At 45.3% G+C, this 21474-nt stretch overlaps 1 protein-coding gene across 1 annotated transcript in view; it reads right to left on the bottom strand.

Moving 5' to 3' along the window:
* The window catches only part of RNF123 (ring finger protein 123), a 107366-nt gene that overhangs the window by 49412 nt on the left and 36480 nt on the right, over window positions 1-21474 (bottom strand). Inside the window, exons 21-27 of the mRNA XM_082265764.1 lie at window positions 20948-21054; window positions 20651-20843; window positions 17110-17255; window positions 16798-16881; window positions 15395-15502; window positions 12580-12757; window positions 1695-1769 (exon numbers count right to left, since the gene is read on the bottom strand). Coding sequence (XP_082121890.1) covers window positions 1695-1769; window positions 12580-12757; window positions 15395-15502; window positions 16798-16881; window positions 17110-17255; window positions 20651-20843; window positions 20948-21054 — 891 coding nt within the window. The remainder of the gene's footprint in view (window positions 1-1694; window positions 1770-12579; window positions 12758-15394; window positions 15503-16797; window positions 16882-17109; window positions 17256-20650; window positions 20844-20947; window positions 21055-21474) is intronic.

Genomic DNA, 21474 nt, shown 5'->3' with positions numbered 1-21474 from the left:
GAGGTTCATAGACCCCAGCTCTCTCATTGAGGTTCATAGACCCCAGCTCTCTCATTGAGGTTCATAGACCCCAGCTCCCTCATAGAGGTTCATAGACCCCAGCTCCCTCATAGGAGGTTCATAGACCCCAGCTCCCTCATAGGAGGTTCATAGACCCCAGCTCCCTCATAGGAGGTTCATAGACCCCAGCTCCCTCATAGAGGTTCATAGACCCACAGCTCCCTCATAGAGGTTCATAGACCACAGCTCCCTCATAGAGGTTCATAGACCCCAGCTCCCTCATAGAGGTTCATAGACCCCAGCTCCCTCATAGAGATTCATAGACCACAGCTCTCTCATAGAGGTTCATAGACCCCAGCTCCCTCATAGAGGTTCATAGACCACAGCTCCCTCATAGAGGTTCATAGACCACAGCTCCCTCATAGAGGTTCATAGACCACAGCAAACATGTGGAAGAAGGTGTTCTGGTCAGATGAGACCAAAATGGGACAGGGAAGCTGGTCAGAGTTGATGGGGAGATGGATGGAGCCAAATAGAGGGCAATCTTAGTAGAAAACTCGTTAGAGTCTGCAAAAAACTTGAGACTGGGGCGAAGGTTCACCTTCTAGCAGGACAACGACCCGAAACATACAGCCAGAGCTCCAATAGAATGGTTTACATCAAAGCATATTCATGTGTTAGAACGGCCCAGTCAAAGTTCAGACCTGAATCCAATTGAAAATCTGTGGCAAAACTTAAAAAATTGCTGTTCATCCAATCTGACAGAGCTTGAGATATTTTGCAAAGAAGAATGGGCAAAATGTCCCTCTCTAGATGTGCAAAGCTGGTAGAGACATCCTCAAAAAGACTTGCAGCTGTAATTACAGGGAAAGGCGGTTCTACAAAGTATTGACTCTGGGGGGTGAATACAAATGCAGCCACACTTTTCACAGATTTGTAAAAAAATGTTGAAAACAGTTTATCATTTTCCTTCCACTTCACCATTATGTGCCACTTTGTGTCGGTCTATCACATGAAATCCCAATGAAATACATTTACGTTTTTGGTTGTAACATGACCAAAAAGATTTTCTCTCTTTTCACCTGTGGTGGATGGAAAGAAAATCGAATCATCTATAGGCTGCTTAAGACCAACATGTTGGAAGCCCTTCTCTCCTCTATGAGCTATTAAACCCTTTTAGCCAAATAATTTATGTGACGGAACCCCCGACCCACACTGTACTTGTGGTCTTCCGTCAGTATATGGCTTCCTTGCAGTCATGAACATAGATATCAAATCCTAGCTGCCCCATACAAAGCTAGCCGACAACTCAGCTTGTACTGGAAATCACACTTTATTGAACAGTCACACAGAATTTATATACAGCATGGGCCTCCCCCTCCTGATCAGATTACCACACACAGGTCAGGGGTTACCTGATTACATTATTATATGCAGATAAAATTGTATACAGAAACAGAATTAACCTGAACTAATTATCTAGCTGTCTGGACAGAATACACATCCCACCTCATTACACAAACAATAGGGAGAGCCTGTCTGACATTGAAGTACAATACACATTAGCATAAGTGGAAACACAGACCCCATTCCAATCCAAACCATTACGTATCTTGTCTTTCACTCCCAGTGATGGTGAGTGCCGTCACAATTTACATTTAGAGTTCTGGGAGCCGCAGTGCATGCACACTCACCTGTCCCCACAATCCGTGAATCAGCAAAGTGTTTGGCCAATATGGCGGCCAGACGAGTCAGCGTGTCCTCATAACCTGGTAAGACAGAAAAATATTTATGGTCATGGAAATTAGAAAAAATAAAATAATAGGAATCTCTCTGTAATGGGAACAGATTGCTGTAACTTTCCCCTTCCAGGTTGGGCGTTATCTGTTACAGCCAAACCCCCCACCCAATGCTTAACTCCCATCAACAGTGCTAGTTCCAGTGCACACGTCACTGAGGGCGAAGCTGCAGAGAAGAAATCACATATAGTGGCAAGTGTGTGTAAGCATAATGTGTCTCAGCCCCTGTATAGCATTTTTTAACCACTTCAATACTGGGCACTTTCACCCCCTACCTGCCCAGGCCAATTTCCAGCTTTCAGCGCTCTCACAATTTGAATGACAATTGCGCGGTAATGCTACACTGTACCAATATGAAATTTTTATCATTTTTTTTCACAAAAATGGAGCTTTATTTTGGTGGTATTTAATCACCTCTGGGTTTTTTATTTCTTACAAAAAAAAGGAAAAAGTTTTTCTTATTTTCGGTCAGTAAATTTTGAAAATAAGTAATTTTTCTCCTTTACTGAGGTGTGCTGATAGGCTACACTTATGGACACTGATGGAGGTGGCACTTATGGGCACTGATGAGGAGATACTAATATGCCACACTGATGGGCACTGATAGGTGGCACTGATAAGCGGCACTGGTGAGCACTGATAGGCAGCACTGATGAGCACTGATAGGCAGCACTGATGGGCACTGACTGGCAGCACTATGGGCACTGATTGTGGGCACTGTTTTTAACTTTTCTGTAATCAGGGCACTGATGATCAGTGCCCCGATTACCTTTCCTAGTCTCCCCTTTAAAGAGGAGCCGCTGATCGGCTCTCCTCGCCACACACTCTGACAGTAGTGTGAGGCAAGGAGAGCCGTTAAACGGCACTTCCTCATTTACATGTGACCGGCAGTGATTGGACACAGCCGATCACATGAGTAAAGAGGCAAGTCATTGGCTCTTTACCAAGATCGGGGTCGCGCTGTGTCCTAGGTACATGGCGTGGCCACAATGTGAGCCCCCATGGGCACGCGAGAGAGGCCGTACTCGGGCGCCGTCATAGGACGTCGTCCCAGAACGAGACCCGCACCACTCCGCCGTCATTTGACGGTGGGTGGGCGGTAAGTTAATCTTATCTTCATTTTAACACATTTTCATGAGTCACCCCATCCTTTTTTTTTTTTAAGAAACCTTTTTTCATGAGTCGCCCCATATGTGTTGATAGTGCCTGCAACATTGCATTTACGGTTTTCTTTAATACATCTTTGTCACCATCTGAGGGCTACTGCCTTCAATCACTTTTGCCATCACTACACTATCCCCCTGGGATCTTCCAGGGGGTCTTCATATATCATCCTGTTTTTTTTGTTTAACATATGGAACATTTTTTTTTTCCCCAGCTGTGTGTGCAACTTGTAGCCTTGTTCATACAGTGCATCTGGAAAGTATTCACAGCGCTACAGCCTTATTACAAAATTGACTAAATTCATTATTTTCCTCAAAGTTCTACAAACAAGTTTGTTTAAAATCTTTGAAAATTTATTAAAGAAAAAAAAAAAAAAAAATCCTATGTACATAAGTATCACAGCCTTTGCGCAATACTTTGGTGAAGCACCTTTGCCACCAATTACAGCCTGAAGTCTTTTTGAGTATGATGCTACAAGCTTGGCACTCCTATTTTTGGGCAGTTTCTCCCATTCTTCCTTGCAGGACCTCTCAAGCTCCATCAGGTTGGATGGGGAGCGTCGGTGCACAGCCATTTTCAGATCTCTCCAAAGATGTTTAATCTGGTTCAAGTCTGGGCTCTGACTGGGCCACTCAAGGACATTCACAGAGTTGTCCCGTAGCCACTCCTTTGTTATCTTGGCTGTGTGCTTAGGGTCGTTGTCCTGTTGGAAGATGAAACTTCACCCCAGTCTGAGGTCCAGAGCACTCTGGAGCAGGTTTTCATCAAGGATGTCTCTGAACATGTTTCCCTCGATCCTGACTGGTCTCCCAGTTCCTGCCACTGGAAAACATCCCCACAGCATGATGCTGCCATCACCATGCTTCACTGTAGAGATGGTATTGGCCAGGTGATGAGCGAAGCCTGGTTTCCTCCAGACATGACACTTGCCATTTAGGCCAAAGAGTTCAATCTTTGTTTTAGGGGACCAGAGAATTTTTTTTCTCATGGTCTGAGAGTCCATCAGGTGCCTTCTGGCAAACTCCAGACAGGTTGTCATTGTTGTCGTTGCCTTTTACTGATGAGTTACTTCCATCTGGCCACTCTACCATACAGGCCTGAGTGCTGCAGAGATGGTTGTTCTTCTGGAAGGTTCTCCTCTCTCCACAAAGAAACGCTGGAGCTCTGTCAGAGTGACCATCGGGTTTTTGGTAACCTCCCTGACTAAGGCCCTTCTCCCCTAATCACTGTTTGGCCGGGCAGCCCACTCTGGGAACAGTTTTTTATTTGCAAAGATTTCAAACAAACTTTTTTCACGTTGTCATTATGGGGTTTTGTTTTAAAGAATTTTGATGAAAATAATGAATTCAATCCATATTGGAATAAGGCTGTAACCAGTGGTGTATTTAGGTTTTGTGCTGCCCTAGCTCCAAAAACCAATAGGGTATGACCACCCTCCTCCTGCGCTTGGTATCCAAACCCCTCGACCACACTCCTCACGGGACTCACAACTGGCTTCTCAAATGGCTTAAGTCTTGCTGCCCATATCGGACTGGGGTAGTCCACCGGTACTAGAATCAAAGAAAACAAAAAAGGGCGCAGCGACCTAGCGCATTATCCTCAGTAGAAGGCTTTATTTATGTAACAATAAAAAATGGCTACTCACAGACGTAGATGAAACGTGGTGGAAGAGGCTAGGCCTCGAAACGCGTCAGCCGTCATCTCATCGATTATGAACGATTGTATGGACTACACCCGGACATTGGAGCAATCTAGCTTGATATGATGTACTTTCATCTACGTCTGGGAGTAGCCATTTTTTATTGTTACATAAATAAAGCCTTCTACTGAGGATAATGCGCTAGGTCGGTGCGCCCTTTTTTGTTTTCTTTGATTTTTGTGCTGCCCTAGGCCTGACTAAACTTGTGCACCCCCTAATTTAAATATGACCCACCCCTTCCTGTAAAGACCACACCCCTTCCGGTTTAGGACCCACCTTGTTGTTATCTGTAAACCATAGACCACAGTCTACCAGTGCCCATCAGCATAGCTTCATCAGTTCCCATATGTTCAGCCTCATCAGTGCCGCCTCTTTACTGCCCATCAGTGCAGCATTTCAGTGTGGCCTCATTAGTGGCCACCAGTGCAGCCTTATAAGTGCCCATTAGTAAAGCCTTATGTCACGGGTTTAGGAAGATTACACTTTTAAGATATTTGGACTTGTGTTTGCTGCCACTAATTGTAATTATAGGATTATTTCACTTATTTTTATAATAAATAGGAAGTCCATAGTCATTACACAAATAATGAAATATTTTTTTGCTGCCCCCCTGCAAAGTGCCGCCCTAGGCCTGGGCCTTGTTGGCCTAGGCCAGGATACAGCACTGGCTGTAACATAACAAAATGTGGAAAAAGTGAAGCTCTGTGAATACTTTTCAGATGCACTGTATGTGACATCTGGGATCCTCCAGGGATTGGCCTTACTCCCCCCCCCCCCCTCCCACAACTCCCGGACAGAACTGTGTGGACCAGTTGGCAACTTTTCTCCCCACCCACCCCCTCATGAGTGTTGGAAGGAAACTCATTTTTATTATAAGGAGTTCCATCCAATAGGGGCTGATTTTGGATACCCTAGGTCAGGGATCCTCAAACTACGGCAATCCAGCTGTTGTGGAACTACACATCCCATGAGGCATTGTAAAACTCTGACATTCACAGCCGTGACTAGGCATGATGGGAATTGTAGTTCCTGAACAACTGGAGGGCCATAGTTTGAAGACCCCTGCCCTAGGTAAATTGTAAGTACACTTTGTGAAACTTCTCCAACTAATCATTTCCTTTTTCTCTTTTTAACGACCTGGTTTCTCCTTGCAGATAAAATTATTTCTAAATTCTCCTGATGAAGCGAGTGTTGTCTCGAGAAACGCGGAAAGATATAACAAAATAATTCTGCAGATTATCAGCTCTGCTGCTAATTATGTAACAATCTACATTTCTTATATGCATCTTTGCTGAAGGGATCTATATTTTAAATCTGTATTTTTTTAAATATAATTTTATAAAATTCCAATATGTCTCTCAAAGTTCCTTAGGCATTGCCATTTTGTATTCCTGCAGAGAATAAAGCTTTGCCCAGGAACTAGCACCCCTTCAAAGTGTCCAAGATGGGACAACAGACTAAGCCAGTGGTCTCCAAACTGTGGGCCAGGGGCCGGATGTGGCCTTTTTCCTGCTTTTATCCAGCCCTTGGGGGCATTATACCCCTCCGCCCCCCCACTGTCAGCAACAACAGTGGGTCATATTTCCTGCCACTTTTATTCCTCCCATTGACACCGATGGGGCACTGGTCCACCAACTGACATCAACAATGGGGCATTAGTCCTCCCACCAGAGGCAGCTCATTAATTAGGCAAATTAGGTGGTCGCCTAAGGCCTCACAAAAGCCTCGCAGCAACCTAATTTGCCTAGTTAAAGAACCGCCTCTGAGCCTGACAGTAAGGATCTCCCGGCCACCAGCACAGTGCGGATGTCCCTGGCTGGTCTGTAGGTTGTACAATCTGCTTTGATTGGGGGCTGCGATCAGGACCGATTTACTGGGGGACGGGAGGTCACTGACAGCTCCGGATCACAGCAAGATACAGCTGCTCAGCAGAGCCAGCGCTGACAGTTTCTCTGCTCCTCCTCCTCCTCCTCTCGCCCTCTCCCCCTGTGCTTGCCCCGCCCACACTCCCCAGCAGTGTTCTGCCTCAGAGAAGGAGATGTGTGAGCAGGAAGTTTGAAGCCCTGCAGCCAGAAGAGGAAAGATTTTGCCTGATCCATCCATCCATCCATGCAGTCCCTCCTGCCTCCCAGTGAGTACTCTGATGTGAGGGGTGCCCTTCCTTCCTATTTCTCTCCCACTCCCTGCCAGCCAGCCCATTTGCTTGAATTATACTATGGCTATTCCTCACCAGCCGACAATATTCCCCCCCTTGACACCCATCTATTTGCCTTCTCCCCCCTTCCTGCCTTTGTTTAACCCTCTACAGACCAGGATCCCCCAGTTTCACTCTAGTTCTCCTCTACCCATCCCTCATCTTTTATCCACTCCCCCCTTTTTACCCCCTCTTCCTTTTTCCCTAACCCATGGTTCCCAGTCCCATCCCCATTTTTTCAGGGGCCAAGAAAGAACCCCAAGGCATCTTGTTACTGCTGCTGCTTGTGTGGGTGGGGTGTATTGCTCCAATCCCTGCTGACTCTCCTATTCATTCCATTTGATTGGCACAGTACAAATCCCACCCACACAAGCAGCAGTGCTGTACTTTTTGTTAAAACTCAAATGCAGGAGGGTATACGGAACCCCCCCCCCCCCCCAAGCTGGATTCATGCCTCTGGTAGTAACTGTCAGTCTCTCCATCATCCCTCTGCCTCTGGAAGTCATACAAGTAACTATCAGTCTTGCAATGCCTCATGGGACATGTAGTTACACAACAGCTGGGGGGGTCTTAGTTGCCCACCTCTGGACTATGCTTTTTGGCCACAACACTACCATCCCTCTGGCTGTTCCTCATTCAGTGTCAATGACAACGTGGCATTGGAAATCACTTCCTCCCTTGTGGGCATGGGAAATCATCTGGGCCAGGCCACTCCCACCCTGCTAAACAATGAACTCTCATTGCCCTTTCTTAGCCACGCCCCTCTTCTGCATACACAATGATGACGTGGCACGTCAGATGCTCCCCTATGGGCATGGGAAATCATCTGGGCCAGGCCACTCCCACCCAGCTAAACAATGAACTCCCATTGCCCTTCCTTAGCCACGTCCCTCTTCTGCATACACAATGACGCTTCCTCCCTTATGGGCATGGTAAATCATCTGGACCAGGCCACTCCCACCCTGCTAAACAATGAACTCCCTTTGCCCTTCCTTAGTCACACGCCTCTTCTGCATGCACAATGACGTTTCCTCCCCTATGGGCATGGGAAATTATCTGGGCAAGGCCATGCCCACCCTGCTAAACAATGAACTCCCATTGCCCTTCCTTAGCCACGCCCCTCTTATGCATACACACCTATAACGCTAGCATGGCGTGCTAGGAAGAGAGGCATGCTGGGAAAAGTAGCCTTAGCAGTGCTGCTGGGGCTACAGATGGGGTGAGGGTAGAAAGGAGAATGCTCCTCCTACATTCACACTCTGTGCATGTCAGAAATGCGTGCAAAAATCGCTTTACCAGCACGCACAGAAAACAGGCTGCTGTGCTATGGGCAGCGATGACATTAATTCCTAATGGCACCCCCATTCTGCTATATTCAGTAGAAGAAATCACTATCGCTCCAGACAGATGGATAGACCAACAGCCCCTCCACAAATCAGCAGGTGCCGGCCCGACGTGGCCATGGCAAGGATAAAAGGCTGGTCGCAACCCAGCAATGTAGCAGATAAATAACGTTTATTTGAATCTTTAAAGCATATAAAAGTACAGACATCACACAAAAATGTGCTGAATCCTAACTCGTGTTCTGTTTTATGTCCTCTGTCCATATTTTGGAGCTGTGATGTCTGTACTTAATATGTTTAGAAGATTCAAAGAAACCATATTTGCTACATCACTGGAGTGCGGCCAGCCTTCTATCTTCACCCCATTCTGTTAACACGTTTTTTTTTTTGCATACACCAAAATGTGTGTTGCCGCAGAATTTTGCAAAAGGGTCGGGGACATTTTTTACATGTTTCCCTCACATAGGGCAGCTCATCATACCTACATGGTGTGAATAGAGGCTTTATCCCTTCTACACATTTGTCAGCTACCTTCCTTTCCTCCTTTTTTCAGGACACAATACTTTACAACCTAAAACTACGGTTAAGTGACCTAAAAGCTCAGAGTTATTTATTAAAGAGGGTGTGCGAGTGTCCTACTTCAGACACATTAGTGCCGCCTGTTCATTGGGCTTTTGAAGAAAATTTTGGCTGCTGACATGAGGCTTTTGGAAGCTGCTGAATGGACAGAGGAAGCCATGAGCCACCCATTCTGAGGGTAAGGTCCATATGTTTGCAGCATCACTCTCAAACTTTTCCAAGAGAAAAAGACTGTGGCTATGGCAGGAGCTAATCTGGTGGATATTTTAGAGAAGATTCCTCCATGCCTTTCTCAGGCCCCATACATGTCAATACGAGGCACCCCCCAGGCACTATTCACACCTGCTAAGCACTCCCTAATGCCCAGGGCTGATAAGCGCAGGGCCGCCAATATGGGGGTACAGGTGGTACTCCTGTACCAGGCCCAGGCCCTGGCCCTGGCCCCATGGCCCTGCCGACCCTAATACAATCAGTCTTATAATTTTGGCCAATTTGTTTTCTGCTACATATGTTTGGTAAAATAAAAAATCACAATAAGTTTATTTTGATTGGTTTGCAGAAAAGTTATTGTGTTTACTAACTAAGGGAAAGATTTCTGTCATTTTTGGTGTTTTTTTTTTTAACGAGTAATGGCGGCGATCTGCGATTTTTCTTTTGCGGGACTGCGACATTGCGATGGACAGATCGGACCCTTGACTGACATTTTTGACACTTTTGGGGTTACCAGAGACATTACTGCAGTAATCAGTGCTATACATATGCACTGTTACTGTAAAAATGACACTGGCAGGGAAGGGGTTAATTTTATTGGAGAGGGAGGGGTTAATGTATGCCTGGTGCTTACTGACAGGTGTGGGGGGAGGTGACTATGTGACACAGGGAAAGATCGCAGGTTCAGCTATGCTGAACCCTGCAATCTGACCCTGCCTGTCACTTAGGAGATCCGCCCGCTTTGTTTACACAGGCGGGCGGATCTCCAGACTCGATTCCCCGAAGATCGGGGAAGAGCGGCGGTGATCACCGCCGCTCCTCCCCTGGCCCGACTCCCGCTGTGACTGAATACAGCGGGAGCGAGCCTCCGGCGGCGCACGCGTGCCGCCGAGAAAGGGGGATGTCTGGCGACGTAGGTCTACGTCGCCAGACAATAACGAACCACTTTGCTGCAGTAGAGCTCTAGTGAGCAGTGGCAAAGTGGTTAAGCTCATGGAGTGACCTAGTCAGTCTGCAGACCCTAAGCCTATAGAAAATGTATGAAACTTCGAGTTGCCAACCGACAGCCAAGAAACCTTAAGGATTTAGAGAAGATCTGTAAAAAAGAGTGGACCAAAATCCCTCCTGAGATGTGTGCAAACCTGGTAACCAACTACAGGAAACCTCTTACCTCTGTGCTTGCCGACAAGAGTACTCCACCAACTACTAAGTCATGTTTTGCTTGGAGATCAAATACTTATTTTACTCACTGAACTGCAACTCCATTTAGAACATTTGTATCATGTGTTTTTTCTGCAGATTTGGTTGATATTCTGTCTCTGTCATTTAACCACTTCCCCGCCATATAGCAAAATGACAGCCGCAAAGTGGTTGCTCTATCCTGCCTGGTCGTCATATGCTGTATATCAGTGCTACCTATCAGTGCCCATCAATGCTGCATATCACCGCCTATCAGTGCCTCATCATCAGTGCCACCCCATCGGTGCCTGTCAGTGCGGCCTCATCAGTGCAGGAAAAAACGTATTTATTTACAACATTTTAGAAGACAAAAATAAATAACATTTTTTGTTTAACTTTTCGGCCTTTTTTTGTTTAGCAAAAATAAAAAAAATCTAGCGGTGATCAATTACAACCAAAAGAAAGCTCTATTTGTGGGAAAAGAATGACATCAATTTGGTTTAGGTAAAGTGTTGCATGACCGTGCAATTGTCATTCAAAATGCAACAGCGCTAAAAGCTGAAAATTGGCCTGGGCAGGAAGGGGGTGAAAGTGCCGGTATTGAAGTGGTTAAAATACACCTATGATAAAAAATTATAGACCCTTAATTTCTTTGTAAGTAGGTAAACCTAGAAAACCTGCAGAGGATCAAATAATTCGATTTCCCAACTGTATATACAGATCATCACAGAAGTAAGTACACCCCTCACATTTTTGTAAATATTTTATTATATCTTTTCATGTGACAACACTGAAGAAATGACACTTTGCTACAATGTAAAGTAGTGAGTGTACAGCTTGTATAACAGTGTAAATTTGCTGTCCCCTCAAAATAACTCAACACACAGCCATTAATGTCTAAACCGCTGGCAACAAAAGTGAGTACACTCCAAAGTGAAAATGTCCAAATTGAGCCCAATTAACCATTTTCCCTCCCCCGATGTCATGCGACTCGTTGGTGTTACAAGGTCTCAGGTGTGAATGGGGAGCAAGAATGATAAATTTGGTGTTCTCGCTCTCACTCTCTCATACTGGTCACTGGAAGTTCAACATGGCACCTCATGACAAAGAACTCTCTGAGGATCGGAAGATGCTGAAGAAAAGAAGATTGCCATACAGTGGTTTAACAGAACAGGTTACACTCCGAACAGGCCTCACCGTGGTTGACCAAAGAAGTTGAGTGCACGTGCTCAGCGTCATATCCAGAGGTTGTCTTTGGGGAATAGACGTATGAGTGCTGCCAGCATTGCTGCAGAGGTTGAAGGGGTGGGGGGTCAGCCTGTCAGTGCTCAGACCATACGCCGCACACTGCATCGAATTGGTTTCCATGGCTGTCGTCCCAGAAGGAAGCCTCTTCTAAAGATGATGCACAAGAAAACCTGCAAACAGTTTGCTGAAGACAAGCAGACTAAGGACATGGATTACTGGAACCATCTCCTGTGGTCTGATGAGACCAAGATAAACTCATTTGGTTCAGATGGTGTCAAGCGTGTGTGGAGACAACCAGGTGAGGAGTACAAAGACAAGTGTGTCTTGCCTACAGTCAAGCATGGTGGTGGGAATGTCATGGTCTGGGGCTGCATGAGTGCTGCCGGCACTGGGGAGCTACAGTTCATTGAGGGAACCATGAATGCCAACATGTACTGTGACATACTGAAGCAGAGCATTATCCCCTCCCTTCGGCGACTGGGCCACAGGAGAGTATTCCAACATGATAAAGATCCTAAACACACCTCCAAGATGACCGCTGCCTTGCTAAAGAAGCCGAGGGTAAAGCTGATGGACTGGCCGAGCATGTCTCCAGACCTAAACCCTATTGAGCATCTGTGGGGCATCCTCAAATGGAAGGTGGAGGAGGGCAAGGTCTCTAACATCCACCAGCTCTGTGATGTCATCATGGAGGAGTGGAAGAGGACTCCAGTGGCAACCTGTGAAGCTCTGGTGAACTCCATGCCCAAGAGGGTTAAGGCAGTGCTGGAAACCAATGGTGGCTAAACAAAATATTGACATTTTTGGCCCAATTTGGACATTTTTACTTAGGGGTGTACTCACTTTTGTTGTCAGCGGTTTAGACATTAATGGCTGTGTGTGGAGTTATTTTGAGGGGACAGCAAATTTACACTGTTATACAAGCTGTACACTCACTACTTTACATTGTAGCAAAGTGTCATTTCTTCAGTGTTGTCACATGAAAAGATAGAATAAAATATTTACAAAAATGTGAGGGGTGTACTCACTTTTGTGAGATACTGTGTGTGTGTATTATAGCTCAGATGTGTAAAATAGCCATACATTTTATTCTAATAAGCAGTCTCTACACTCCCACTGCCTATCACCACCATTCATATCAATATATACTGCTCTGGGTGGTACCTGGAAGTTCCTCCATGCTGCTGACAGGGCTGAAGTAATTTTTAAGGGCGTTGTAGCTGTTCATGGCCACATTCAGATAGTACTCCGGCATGAAGGCGAAGAGAGATCCAGTCCGATCGGCATGCTCTATACTGCGCAGGCACACTTGTAGGAGCCAATAAATATCCTCCATCTTCTCCTACAGGAGGAACATGAAATGACAACAGGGTGACCAATCTAATATGTAAAATCCACCATGTAACTTTATGCTTGTGTGGAAAAACATAGTTTCCAATTTTTAGAGAGTTTGTGCCGTCCCTCTCATTGGAATACAGAACCCTTAAAACAATTAAAGACTGTAAGACTTTTCAGATACTTTATGCATGAATAGCTCCAACATCTATACTGCAAAGGCAAAGATCATGGTCATGAAAAATCAAAATCCATTTCTTTCAGTGTTTAAATTGCTATCACGTGGCCACCAGGTTTCCCCTTCTTTCGTACAAGTTCAATGAAATAGAGGGCAGAGACTCAAAATTTTGTTCAGCATGTTTTGCCAACGCCATAAATCACAGGAGCTCCTTCATTCTTTGGGGGACTATGAAAAAAAACTCGAGGAGGTCCTTTACATCTTGGAGAGCTGAAACATATCCCAGCAACTCCTTTACTTTTTGGAGACCTGGAAACATATCCCCGGAACTCTTACTCCTCTGAGACCTGTAAACATAGTATCATAGGATTTTTTTTTCACTCCCTTGGAGACCTAGAAAAATATCCCAGGAACTCCTTTACCCTTTGGAGACCTGGTTTAATATCCTAGGACAGTGATGGTGAACATTGGCACCCCAGATGTTTTGGAACTACATTTCCCATGATGCTCATGCACTATGCAGTATGGGTGAGCATCATGGGAAATGTAGTTCCAAAACATCTGTGATGCCAAGGTTCGCCATCACTGTCCTAGGAGCTCCTCAACTTCTTGGAGACCTGGAAACATCCTAGGAGTTTTGTCATTCCTTGGAGACCAGGAAGAAAGAACCCACTAGCTTCTTCACCCCTTTGAGGCTTAGAAAAATATCCCAGGAACTCCTTTACTCTTTGAAGACCTGGTTTAACCCCCCTAGAGGTATTCCCGAGTGTGGCTCCGGGTTAACTTTCAGTACCAAAAGCGGTAACCCCCGAGCCACACTCTGGATTACCCCAGAATGTTACTCACCTTCCCTGCGCTCCCCCGCCGTCCTCCCCAGCATCCTCACACTCTCTCCCCCCGCTCTGTGCTCGGCCGATTGCTGGCACTTGCCTTCTGCTTCCCTCCCTGCGAGCGTTGCGACGCAGGGGGGTGGAACTGGCGGTAAATTCAAAAGTGGAAAAACACTAAATGAGATGATAGAAAGCTGTGATCCTATCGGATTACACTGTGTCATGCCATCTCACCACAGGATTTCACCTAGTGACTTTTCCAGTGCCCTGCCTGTGCTTTTCCAGTGCTTTGTGCCTAGAAAATTTTGAACGACCATGGCGTCCAAAAAAGCGTTATTTTTGCGCAAAAGCGCTTTTAGACGAACTAGAAAACAGCGACAGCGAAACAGAGTTACTTGAAGAACTGAGTGATAGTGATTTGTGGGAAAATTCGTCATTAGGTACAGAAAGTGAGGACAGCGACGTTTCTGATGTCTCTTTCTGGCAAATCGCTTGCGGAATTTGGGAAGAATATCAAATGATACCTCAGAATTTCCAACAGAGCGATGACCCAGAAAGAGACATCAGAATCGTCACTTTCCGTATCGGATGACACATTTTTCCACGAATCACTATCGCTCAGTTCTCAAAGTAACTCAGTTTCGCTGTTGCTGTTTTCCAGTTCGTCTAAAAGCGCTTTTGTGCAAAAAGAGCGCTTTTTGGACGCCATGGTCGTTCTCTATTTTCCAGGCACAAAGAACTGGAAAAGCACAGGCAGGGCACTGGAAAAGTCACCAGGTGAAATCCTGTGGTGAGATGGAATGATACAGTGTAATCCGTTCACAGCTTTCTATCATCTCATTTAGCATACTAACATTTTTTTTAAATTGCCGCCGCTTCCACCCCTCTGCGTCACAATGCTCGCAGGGAAGGGAAGCGGAAGACAGGTGCCGGTATTGACCGAGCGCAGAGCGGGAGGACAGCGGGGGAAATCGCAGGGGAAGGGGAGTTTTAAATATAAAACAACAGATTTCCATGCAAAAGAATGTACTTTCTGCTTTTACCACAGAAATCTGTACATAATCAGCCAGGGAGGTTAATATCCTGGGAGCTCCTCAACTTCTTGGAGACCTGGAAAACAGATCCCAGGAGTTTTGTTATTCTTTGGAGACCTGGAAAAATAACCCACTAGCTTCTTCACCCCTTAGAGTCTTGTAAAAATATCCCAGGAGCTCCTTAAGTCCTTGAAGACACAGAAACATATCCCATGAACGGCTTCCCTTCTGGGAGACCAAGAAAAATATACCAAGAGTTCCTTTAAACATTGGAGACCTGGAAAAATATTGCAGGAGCGCTTTTACTACCAGGAGACCTGGTTTAATACCCTAGGAGCGCCTTACAAACCGAGGCCAGCTTAGTTGGCTGAAACAATGGGAGGGTTTAGTTCCTCTTTAATTATTTTTAGCCACGTGACACATTTCTGGTGACAAAAAACACCTGAAAATAACTGTCACTTTTTTAAAATATAGAAACCTTCTCCTGGTGCTTTAGTGAATGGAGACTAGTTTCATCTGCTTGGGGTGTCTCCAAAAGAACTTCATTCTTTTTTCCTAAAACAGATGCAGATTCTACAATGAGATGGTGGACGATTACCTACCTTGGAGTAAATCGTGACGTTTATCCAAGCAAGTCGCCGGCTAAGATGATTCAGCTTCTCCGAGAAGACTTGCTGGCTTTTTACCAATTCTTCCATGATATCTGGCCTCTGGAACAGTAAGAAGGCAGAGAATGATGAACGGGCTGTAACCCATCACTGTCCCCTCACTAAAAGCTGGGAAAGGCATGAAATTCTATCCAGGGAGACAATATACAGAATGAAAGGGGCATGCTGTGTATGGAAAGTTAAGCACCAGGGGTACATAATATAATAACAACCAAAAATTATACAATGTAATAAGAAACAGAAATTTACAGTACATTGTAACACAAATCAGGAGTGTAAAATGCAATAATAATCAGGAGCATAAATTGTTGTAGGAAGTATACATTGTAATAAAAATAAAGATTATGTAATGTAAACTGAATCAAGAGCATACATTGTAATAAAAATAAGAGGAGTATACGATGTAACAAAAACCAGCAGTATACATTGTAATAGTAAAATGGAATACTCATTGTCATACGAACCAGAAGTATACATTGTAATAAATATCAGAAGTATACAATGGTAAAAGCTGAGAAATTTAGCAGCTCTCAAGTTTAGGAAAGTTTTATGCACCAATTAAAGTGGAACTTCACTCTCCCAATCAACATTAATTATTCCTAATCCTCATGCCGCTAGCATTAGTAAATAGATAGGAGATAGGAAAGCATATCATACTTACTTGTTTAAACATTTTTTTTTTTATCTATTTCTTTAAGTTGCTTTTGGGTTTCTTGAATAGGCAAATGTCATAAATCCCAGGAGTCTTCAGGAGGGGAGGACAGGAGCTAAGCACACTGTCCTGCATTCATAAGGGCAACTGGATTCCAGGAAGTAAATGCTACAAGAATCATTTGCCCTTACTTAAGATGGCCACCGCCAGAAATGGATGGCCACCGCCAGAAATAGATGCCCACAGCCAGAAATAGATGCCAACAGCCAGAAATAGATGCCAACAGCCAGAAATAGATGCCAACAGCCAGAAATAGATGGCCACCGCCAGAAATAGATGGCCACCGCCAGAAATGCTTTTGGGGTATTTTTCAAAATGATTCCTGAACAGAGTAAAGCATGGAGACATGGATGGGGAAGTTTTCTTTGAATATTAAAAATATTGTTTTTGGTTTGTGATACTCAGATGCAGTGAAGATCTAGGAGTGCATGCCGATTCCTGACTTTGAGTGCCTTCTATCAGTGCTGTAATTGTTACTGCTGGTGAGCAACTTTTGTCTGTGTATTGGGGGGGGGGGCAGGTATGGGGGGTTTAAATGTATGGGGGAGACACATGGCTGGGGCCCTCTCAGATAGGCTGTGCAGAGGCTTTGATTTGTAATGACCGCCCTGGGTCTCATGCTTACCCTCTTTGGACAGCGTTTAATTTTCTCCTCAGTGTCCTTCAATGCCAGGGCATATTCATTCACATCATCCGAGACACCAACCATCTGCAGAGACACCAAGTACACAATGTGGGGTCAGTTATCAATACACCGGCATATCGCTCACTTGTTTTTGTTTATTTAAAATCCGTTTTTATCTGGTCACAGAGGATTATTTGACCATTCTGCCTAACACTGATTGGGCAGAATGAATCATGTGCCTGGTAAAGGTTGCTTCAGCTCAGGGCAGTGTTCACATGTAAAATTCCATTCACAAAACAGATTAGAGCTCACCTTGCCAAGCTGCTGGTGTACGCTGAGGTTGTACATCATGACCACCCCATCCAGCATCTCCAGGAGAGAGTTCTCTGTGATGGGAATATCGGGCTCCTCCGGAGGTCTTCCCACCAGCAGACCTTCATTGCCGTGATGACCTTCAACTGTAAGAAAGCATAGCAGGTCTCTTATGCCGGATCTGTAAATACTGCTTTTGAACAACCAATTGGATTCAAATGAGCATTAGATAGCAACATATGCAGAACGTAAATAAAAATATGATTGGCGCCTGCAATAATACTATTTTTCACAGAAGATGCTTTGATAAATAAGGCATGGTGAGGCTTCACTGAATATAAACCTCTGTTAAATTCTTCAAGGATGTGTGTAAGATGACCGCCAGGCCAATGCCTGGTCCAGGATAGGCCCAATGGGGTGGAGAAAGTTTCAGCACCGTTACACATTTTTGCTAACCTCGCCCTCACCCCCGTCATTCTTATATTTGCATGTCTAGAATACACCAGATTCTTGGCTCTGCAGGCCTGCACATATGCACTCTGAATTTAATATTTTAAAGACTTGGTACTCAAACCAAAGCATTGAGTATGAACTCAAAATAGGACTGTTTGGAACCCCCCACATGTATCTTGGAGTAACACACCACTTCCACTAAACTAAAACCAACTTTATTGTTTCAGCACAATCACTTGTAAGCTGGTTTGGGAGTAACGGATCCCGGAGATGTGAGCACTTGTGGCTGGATGGTATAGGCATAACTCTTGGGAGCGGTTTTATAACAAATGTGAGGGTGATTGAATGGAAACTGTGGTGCACATGTGCAGACCAGGACAAGTAGTTGTGCTCCACTGACAAAGCTGTATAGCCAAGCTCCTTGCATCAGAATTCCCATCAGAGCCTTATCTGTAGCCCAGTGGTCCTTAATTCGGCAGAGTTCAGAATACAAGGGGACCCCACTGAAGTCTTTGAATGGCTGGCGAGTTTCGAAGGCAACCCCCTTCTTCTTCAGAGCCCTGGGCTTCCTTTGAAACACGCCAGCCATTCAAAGACTTTAGTAAGGTCCCCCTGTATTCTGGACTGTGCCAAATCAAGAACCACTGGGCCACAGATGAGTAGCTTGATGAGCAATTTTTATTTGTATGCTTGTGCGTACATTTTATGTTCATTTTAATAAAATTAGTGGGATAATGCACTAGGCTGGTGCCCCCACTTTCGTTTGTGCTTTTTTTTTTTTTTTTTAAAAAAGGCTTTAGGAAATCCCCAGTCCTAGAGGGCAACAATGCTAGAAGCAAGTGACGAGTTTTCTGATATACCTATACCAGGCTATCCCGTTTATGCGCAGGAGGCGCATAAATTTATAATCCCCCATTAGGCCCTCCTTACATCAGAGCAATCCCCTGTAACTTGCAGTGGTCACTCCAGTGATCCACAACTAGAAGAGGGTGCAGGCATCCAGGTGGCATTTAGTCGCGTAGTGTGATGGATGCCACAAACAAACAGCTCAGAGCGTGATAGAATGTGAAAAACGGCCTCAGTCTTGGATCCTCCTAGGCCACGCTCACTGACGTGTTTCGTCCCAGCTGAGGCTTAATTGTAGTCTGAGGGAGTGAACTAGGAGGAGGCGAGGCTGAGGCCGTTTTCACATTATATCAAAACAATGAGCTGGTTCTGTGTGGCATCCATCACTTCATACATCAGAGTCGCCCTTACATGAGAGTCTCCACCAGAGTCCCCCCTTACACCCCCTTTAAAACACTTCTGGACCGCCCACTACAGTTATACGTCAGTACTTTCACGTTAAAAAGCGGGGTTATGGCAGCAGATAGCTGTCATAACCCCAGTATTTTTTAAAATTGCTGGTGGTCCTCTTTCAGATAAGGGGGGGTCAGATATGGATCACCCTTACGGTGCGGTGGGAGAGGTGCCCCCCCCCCCTCCTGCCGCTTCCCGGTCGTTTTCCCTGCTTACCGGACCCGCCGGCAGCGGGGAAAACGATCTGGTCCGCACTCCTCACAGGCAGGAAGCAGGAAGTCGAGTGAGGGCAAGATGGCCCCCACTCGACTCTATGGTCTTGGAGGACCGGAGCGACGTCAAACGTCATCTCCTAGCAATGGATTTAAAGCGCCAATTTTTTTTCATCATAAAAAAAAAAAAGACTTTTTTTTTTTTTTAGTGTAGATGTGAGGTCTGAGGTCTTTTTGTCCCCAGATCTCACAATAAAGAGGTCCTGTCATGCTTATAGGGATGTTTACATTTCTTTTAATAGGAATAAAAATTATCAAAAATTTTTTTTAAACTGTAAAAATAAAAAATAGATAAAATAAATAGGAAAAAAAAAAATAAAGCGCCCTGTCCCCGTTAGCTTGCGCGCAGAAGCGAACGCATACGCAAGTCCCGCCCACATATGTAAACTGTGTTCAAACCACACATGTGAGGAATCGCCACGATCGTTTGATCGAGAGGATAAATTTACATTTTGTAAAGTGTTGCCTATGGAGATTTTTAAGTACCAATGTTTGTCGCCATTCCACGAGTGTTCGCAATTTTGAAACATGACAGGTTGGGTATCTATTTACTCAGCGTAACATTATCTTTCACATTGTGGAAAAAAATTGGGCTAACTTTACTGTTTTCTTGTTTAATTAAAAAAAGTGAATTTTTTCCAAAACTATTGCGTTTGGAAATACGGTGTGATAAAAAATATTGCAACGATCTCCATTTTATTCTCTAGGGTCTCTGCTAAAAAAAAAATATATAATGTTTGGGGGTTTTAAGTAATTTTCTAGCAAAAAAAAAAAAAAAAAATGATTTTAACTTGTAAACAACAAGTGTCAGAAATAGGCCCGGTCCTTAAAGTGGAGTTCCACCCATTTTTAATAGGTTGGATTACATAGATGTATGTAATCCCCTTTAAAACGACTTTTACCAATGGAAAGTTTTTTTTTTTTTTTTTTTTGCTACAGTACAGTGAGTTGTACTGTATGCATTGTAATCAGCCCGTTCTCTGCCCCGCCTCCTCTCAGTGAGCTCAGTGGGGATATAATGCTTTCAGTCCTCGCTCACTGAGAGGAGGCGGGGCAGGTCACGGCTCAGTACAGCTCAGCTCCTGGGTAATACTGCGAGATTTCTAGCATGGAATACATCCCAGCCCACACTGCGAATCGCCGAATGACGTCATCGCCGATCGGACCCGGAAGTGAGGAGAGGAGGAATAAACAAGAAAATAAGGTATTTACTAGCAAAAAAAAAAAAGTTTCCATTGGTAAAAGTTGTTTTAAAGGGGATTACACACATCTAAAGTTACGAAAATGGGTGGAACTCCACTTTAAGTGGTTAAAGTCCCCTCCTACATCAGAGGGAAAGATAAAAGCTTACAGAGGGCTAGATTTGGCTGCCAGGACGCAGTTTGGAGACCCCCCCTGGTCTATGTGAATATTTCAGCTTTTCCTGAGGTCACCCAGACATATTGCAAACCTTCAGCTACATTTTTTATTTCCTGTGCCTTTTCCAAGAACCCTCACCTACAGCCCCACACACTCACTGTCATCTTCCGTACGCTGCTCCAGGCTCAGACTCCGCACTTTCACCTTCTCCAGAGCGCCAAGAGGTCGCCGCGGGTTCATAAGGCTGACCGCTGCAGTGCTCAGGAACCGGTTTGCTCTCCCCAGAGTTGGGGAACTCAGCCAACTGGGCCGGGCAAGGGCACCCCCAATGGCCTGGGCAGCAGAGGGCCTCTAAAGAGAGAGAAGGAAATTCACTTTGCGTTAATATTTAAAAGACATGCTGACCGGCAGCTGCAATGTATTCATTTCAATGGCCGGATCTTCTCTTCCTGTACCTGTCCCGTGATACTGGCTGATTCATCTTCCTCCTCCAGGTCATCCATGGTGACTGCCTGCAGTTCTGATGGATCGATCACTATGTTGGCTCTAGAAGAGAGGTCATCTGAGGAGAGAACATAGGAGAGGAGGTTTAAGTCTTTAGCACCAAGGATTACCATTGACCACCAGTGTTCCCTTTAGCCTGCGCGCATGCGCGGGCGCGCAGTGTGAATGAAGGTCCCGCGCAAGCACCTATTCAAACCGCGCAGCCGCAGACGTGGCGGCCGTGTAGCAGAGCGTGCGCCGCGAGAGCACGCCCATTGTGTGACAATAGCGAATGAAAATTCGCTATTGTCACACGGATCCTCCTCCTGGCCAATCAGGGAGCGGGTCCTCCCGCTTCCTGATTGGCCGAAAGGCCAACTTCATGCCATTGGCCGAGGAAGAGGCGCCGGGACTCGGGGAGTCAGGAGGACTGAGGAGAGGCAGGAAGCCGGGGAATGAACTGAAGAGAAGCTGCCGCCCGTGACCATGAGGTAAGTGC

The sequence above is a fragment of the Pelophylax lessonae genome (genome assembly GCF_965119305.1).
Source record: "Pelophylax lessonae genome assembly, chromosome: 8".
In the NCBI taxonomy this organism is placed as follows: domain Eukaryota; kingdom Metazoa; phylum Chordata; class Amphibia; order Anura; family Ranidae; genus Pelophylax; species Pelophylax lessonae.
This window is presented reverse-complemented; position numbering and strand designations above follow the sequence as displayed.